The sequence below is a fragment of the Zea mays genome, chromosome 9, assembly GCF_902167145.1.
Source record: "Zea mays cultivar B73 chromosome 9, Zm-B73-REFERENCE-NAM-5.0, whole genome shotgun sequence".
NCBI lineage: Eukaryota > Viridiplantae > Streptophyta > Magnoliopsida > Poales > Poaceae > Zea > Zea mays.
In genome coordinates, this window is record NC_050104.1 from 62,868,771 (window position 1) to 62,875,253 (window position 6,483).

The 6,483-nt window shown below is 38.3% G+C and overlaps 1 protein-coding gene across 1 annotated transcript; it reads left to right on the top strand.

The window, feature by feature from the left end:
* Positions 1–1,739: 1,739 nt before the first annotated feature.
* On the top strand, positions 1,740–4,242 carry LOC109942327 (histone acetyltransferase type B catalytic subunit-like). Its single transcript, XM_020544236.2, has 4 exons — positions 1,740–2,403; positions 2,727–2,806; positions 2,880–3,037; positions 3,751–4,242. Exons 1-4 carry the CDS (start codon positions 2,369–2,371, stop codon positions 3,835–3,837), a joined length of 360 nt encoding a protein of 119 aa, XP_020399825.1. The 5' UTR covers positions 1,740–2,368; the 3' UTR covers positions 3,838–4,242.
* Positions 4,243–6,483: the final 2,241 nt, after the last annotated feature.

Here is a 6,483-nt window from a genome sequence, read left to right on the forward strand (position 1 = left end):
AGGTTGCTCATGGCGTCGGTTCCAGAGAGGGAGGACACACGCGGGCGGATGGATTGTGAGCGGCTAGCGCGGGCGACTACCGTGACACGGACGGTCGAGATCGATTAACGATAACACGGACGGTCGAGATCGATTAACGGCAGAACGGCAGAACGAGGGAGGCAGACTACTATTGCTTACTTAATAAGTAGTACAGATTGAAAGTGGACGGATGCAAGGATCTTTTGCTTTTCAAAAATTACCTGATTAAGCATGCACATTATGTTTTCATACGAATATTTCCAAATATTTGTTAATATACTTCAATCAATGCTTAACTTTGGTATCTGCAAGTTTGAAGATAACTAGAAGTCACTCTAACATGCTCTTGCGCACTCAGATTAAGTCATTTTTATGACTCGCATGCATTATGTTTCTGCTAGCTTGCCATGACATTCAGTAACCTTTCATGACTGTGTGACATATAAGTAATCAACAAGCAACTTCATTCAATAATCTTTCATGACTGCGTGTGACATATAAGTAATCAACAAGCAACTTCATTCAATAATCTTTCATGACTGCGTGTGACATATAAGTAATCAACTGCATACTTGTAACAAAAAAATAATGTTGATTATTTACATATACATGTGCTACATTTTATTTGCATAACAGAAATTTATGTACCTATAGAGGAGACATTTATTCATGACTATATTCATCAAATAGTTTGCTAGCATCCTTTTGTGAACAACCACAACTAGCATACACAGTTCTTGCCTGATATTAGCAGTTTCATGGCGGGCACCTAATTAATTACCTAGCAAATATTGCTTGCATTGTAGTGTAAACTTTTTATCTGTTATTGAAAAAAAATGAAATGAATGATATCCATGGGGCACTTGGTCCTTCACACAGTTTTAGTTCTTTGTCATGATGGAAGAACAGTTCTCTTGATATGACTAATATTTTACCTTGAATTAATTAATTTGAATAGGACTTTGAATGATATCCATGGGGCACTTGGTCCTTCACTTGCTTCACGCATTACCTGTGTACAATCAGAAGGATAAATGGAATGCTATAAGCTAAATATAAACAATTTGGCATTGAAAGATGCAGAGAATGGGAAGGGAATCATTGGGCACCAAAGCTGAACTCATACAAGACAACTTTTGTTCTCCTATTACTAGGGGTGACAATAGGCTCTAAATTTTACACTATAAAATTTAAGGATTGGTTCAGGTTAGGATCGGGCTCTATTTCTATTCTTTTTTCAACTAAAAATAATTTAGGATCCTAACAAATTGTGAAGAAACATTTAGATCACAATTCATTAACACCCCTACATATTAGAAGAAATGCATCTAGCAGGAAAACCAGCATGTCAATGATGAACAAGTTAACAAGATTCAGGTGGCCTCATAGGTTGAAGAGCAGAAATATCCCTTATAACTTCCTTTGGAGCGGAGCGAGCAAGCCTGCCCCATCGACGCCGTCCTCTCAGACAATAAACTGGTATGATTCGTCCTGCTCTTGAGTTCTTCTCTCCCTCTGCTATATGACAGTGGCAAACAAAAATAGGAAACTGTTATACATAAATCTCAAAACTAATATTGATCATGCATCAGTACCACTATCCAATTTTGGCAAACAAAAAAAAGAAACTATTAATACATAATCCACTTTTGCAGAATGGGAAAGGTGGATCTTAACGTTTAGTTTGTTTCTATGTTGTTTTACCTTCAATTTTGAAGTGTCCAGTCTTCTGTTTGTGGAATCACTGGCTGGAGTTGGATGGTATTATTCAAACACTTCATCAGACCGGTCAGTTGCTCTGATAGTTTATTGATCATAGTGAATTAAGCTAGAATTCTGGATCTCAGTGTTCTTCAATTTAAGTGTGCAGCCACAAGGAGACCATCGTCTGGGTGCTCACGCATGTCGTGCAGCCAGGCAGAAGCATCATACTTCTTGTCGTCGTACTGTCACATTGCTCTGGTTTTTTTGCTTTCCAGTTTGGTACATCAGGATATCAACAAGTGCTCATGTGCACATTTGCTTGTAGTACTAATCATTTCCACTTTAGTTACAATGATCATCTAAATCCATGGTTTTTATTGCCTAGAGTTGGTATTGTTTCTTTGGTTTTGCATTAGTTGCTTGAAAACTGAAAGTATATGCATGATTCTCTATTCATGAGCATTGCATTTTGCTGCACATGATGGATTTGTTCGATGTGTAGGGATTTTAAGGTATGTAAAATATCTTAACTTTTAAAAGATGTTAACAAGAACATAAAATAGTAATTATTATTTTGAATTTTAATGTATCTTATCATAACATGTTCGCTCCGTAGCAACGCACGGGCATTCACCTATTAAGCATGATGGCTCATATGAATCAGATCCTGCAGTTGAGGTAATATTTTTTTCCTGTAATCCTATGCATTTGTGATTTGGATTTGTAACACTTATTTAACTTTGTTCTATGATTTTAACTCATACAATTAAATCTGTTCATATGTACCCTATAAATTTATGACTATATTTTCTCAATCAATATAAAGCCTAATCACTTACTCTGTTAAAACACATGTATTTTCCATGTTCAGAATGTTTAATCTGGTATGTAGTATGAATACGTTAGATCCATGAAAAATTACATTCATCCTGTTCTCTGTTCTAAATGTTTTCCCATTCAGTTCCCATCAATTTTGAGATTGATTTGTATATAATTCCCAGATTGTTCGAGTTGAACTCCAAGGTGGTGCTGCATTTCTTTTATTCTCGTCTGGTACCTCTTGTACTTCTTCTGGTTGAAGGTAACTGAAGGTTTTGAAATATGATAGTCTGTTTTACTCAGGACTTCTATTTGCTTATATCATTGTACTCTAGGTTCCACGCCTATAGATATTGGAGAACATGGATGTGAAATGCTTCTGGTAGTAAAGAAGGCAACACAAGAGTCTGGTTCAAAATTTGAACTGCTAGGTTTTGCAGCTGTGCATAACTTCTATCATTATCCTGAGAGTATTCGCTTACGAATCAGCCAGGTTGGTCCTCTTACAGCTTTACTTTTTGTTTACATTGTTATGGGGTGTCCTATATTTAGTCAATTTCTTTGAAGTTATTCCATGGCACTGCTAGGTTCTTTTTGCTTTTGCACCCATGGACAGTCTGTTTTTTAGATGTTAAACTGACATTGACAGAGTTGTCTGGTGATGTTGTCTGAAAGAACTTGGTGTGGTGGTTTACAAGAGGGCGAAGCTCCTTAGTGATTAGGGGCCAGGGGGTGCTGCACCCCCTCAAATAGTGAAAAACAGTGATTAGCACTAAAAATTCACCATATATGCATCCCTTCTAAATTATAATACAAGTCTATGCACTCATAAGACATCTGCACCCATCTCCAATTCGCTCTAAGCTTAGCTACTAGCTTACAAGCCTCTTGGGCCTAATTTCCTGAATAAACCTGAAGTATCAACTACTTGGTTATGGCATACCATTTTTTTATATGTTATGTTGGCTAAATGCAAGTATAACACTAACAGGTTGCTAAAATCAGCATGTTTGTCTTCATTCTTGGTCCTGCTAGCATGTAATCGAAAAGCATCTACTTTTTTTTTCTTCAAATAGACCCCCTCCCTCCCCCCAAATTTTTTTGTGATGTTTGGAACTTTGGATTGTATGATTATCGCTGTGGTGACCATTTGTAGTAGAGTTTCACCCAACGAATAAGCAAAATCATTTCATTTGGATCTTTCAGGATGATCAAGTTGCTGAGATCCAGGCTCAAGGATTATCTAAGGATTTTGTGCAGTGGGTTAATCAAGGAGAGGCATTTTGGTACTGATATTCCAAGATGGGTGTACCATGTAAATTCAAGGCACATGATGGTTGCACTTGCAAAAGGGGGGAAAATAAGGGAGGAGTCTACATGATGGCAGTCCAGACCTCATTTCAAAGCATATTAACTCTTAAAGACCATTGCAAGGAGGGACCATCAATGTGCATGAGATTGTTTGTCAACCATCAACAATTCAGCATTCTCTTTGCGGTATACGAATATGATGATGGGCTGAGTCACACGCACTGTTAGAAGAGTTGTGTAGGGAAGTGTACCATTCTGTTCATTTATTGAAGCTTGCTCACCAGGCTGGTAGATAGTGCATTGTTATTATTTTTCTTAAAAGGAATGAAAGAATTTAGGTAGTTTATTCTTTTTAAGATGTACCATTGTCCAGGCATCATCCCCATCTCTCTATCGTGTAAATATATATGTCCCAAGTGTTCCACTTTTTTCTTTTCCTTCCATGAGAGTTGAGGTGGGCATGAAAGCATCATTTTTCCCTCAATCTCTTTGTATAGGTCTTTTGAAATCATGTACATTTATATTTTGTGGCAAGCGGAGAGATTGTTGTGTAATTTCCATTGTACCAAACGTCCAAACCCCTCTTACCAATAGAAGTTCCTTGGACTGTTTATCACATTGCAGATTGCTTTAATACTTGTTTTAAACTATCTGATTCTGTGCAAAATCTTCGTGTGATTCCTTAGGGTCCCTTTGTCAGGGCTTCCCGGAACTGGTTTCTGTTCTGGCTTCATATTTTACTAGGTGAATGGCCGTGCGTCACAGGTCCGAGTTTCTCTTCGGTGTCATCCCGGACATCTCACATATGTCATCCTCTATCTCATAATTATATAACACATATATGCATATATAAGGTATCAAGATATTATATGTCCCCGTTGCAACGCACGGGCACTGACCTAGTAGATAATTAATTACAGAAATTGATTTTTAATACAAAAATAATTCCAGAAACTTGTATAATTCATATTAAATTCATTTTAACTCCAAATTGATACATTCCAGTGACATTAATTTTGTTTTAATATTATCTATCACCTAGTATCTCTGTTTAGTCATGAAACTTGAAATAAAATGTTCATGTGAATTAATCTATTCTAGGTGCTTAAAAACTTCAGAAATTCATAACTTGGTAATCGTAACTCTGAATTTAGTAATTCTTGTTCCTACGATCTCGTTACGCAGCGTAGAATATTATCATGCATTTTTATCTATTGTTTGGTGTGATGTTAATTTCTGTTATACCATGTTTGTTTGTATTGATGCGAGTAGACGAGCCAGCCACTGAGGATCTAGGGGTTCAGTAGGTGGAGACTGCTGAGCAAGAGCTCGTTGACTTTGCTGCGATGGCGGTCAGGCGAGGGATCCCTGCATTGGAGCTTCCTAGAAACTGTAGCGGGGTTTTTGAAGCTAGTGGAACTTTGTAATGGCCTCGTATTGTTACCCTGCCTCGCCTCCTTGGTAGAGGTGTATGAGATTCATGACCCCTTCACAGATGGGTAACATGACTTGTGGGTAAAGATGCGCAACCTCTGCAGAGTGTAAAACTGGTATATTAGCCGTGCTCACGGTCATGAGCAGCTCGGACCCTCACATGATTAATTTATAGAATTAAATTCAATTTGTCATTTGCATCGCATTGGACTTATTTATTATTATTACTTTGATTTATTATTACTATGGTTTGGTATTTACTTACACTTAGCAACTGCTAATAAAATTTTGACCAACTTATAAAAGCAATGCTCAGCCTCAACCATTATTTTGTTGATCAGCCTTACACTTCATATGAACTCCCACCTTTATTGAGTTCATGCACATCATTCTCCACAACTTGTTGAGCTATGATCTTTTGTGAGCTCACTCTTGCGATATATAAACACCCCCACAGGTGAAGAGCAGGTGGTCGAAGAGGAGCCGCACAACGAGGAGTTCGACTTGATCTAGGTGGCGTCTCCCAGTCAGCTTTGTGGCGCCAGGGAAATAATATTTAGTTTATTTTATATTTATCATTTATTTTGTAAGACTTCCGCTATGTAATAAGTACATTTATGATATTTATGACATTTATCTCTATGCACTCTATTATTATATGTGTTGTTCTTACTTGGTGCACATATGAGACACACCCGACTTTATCCCTAAAATCCGGGTGTGACACGACCGAAGCTACCCAAACTACTGACGAAGAAATGGAAGAGCTTGTGTAACGCCCTGAATTTGGGGGTAGAATTTTTTTCTTCTTTTCTCTCACCAAATTCAGGCGTTACTCTTTTCTTTTCTCGTTCTCTCGCTAAACCTTGACCTTTTCCAAAGTTATAGCGGGGTTTGGCTTGGATTTCCCGTGTTATGAAAAACCCTAAATTACTTTATGTTGTTTGATGCACCATGCCGAACTATGCATTCTTTGATTGCTTAGAGATTTAAGTGCATTCATCTAGAAAGATCGGATTTCGAAAAGGAGAAAAACCTTTTCTTTCTTTTTCTTTTTCTTTCTCTCTCTCCTCTCTTTCTCTCTCCCGCGCCGTGGGCCGCCCCTGGCCGGCCCAGCCGCCCCCCCCCCCCCCCGCGCGCCCCTTTGGGCCCTTTGGCCCAGCCGCCCCCTCCCTTCCCCCCAATTCCCCCCCA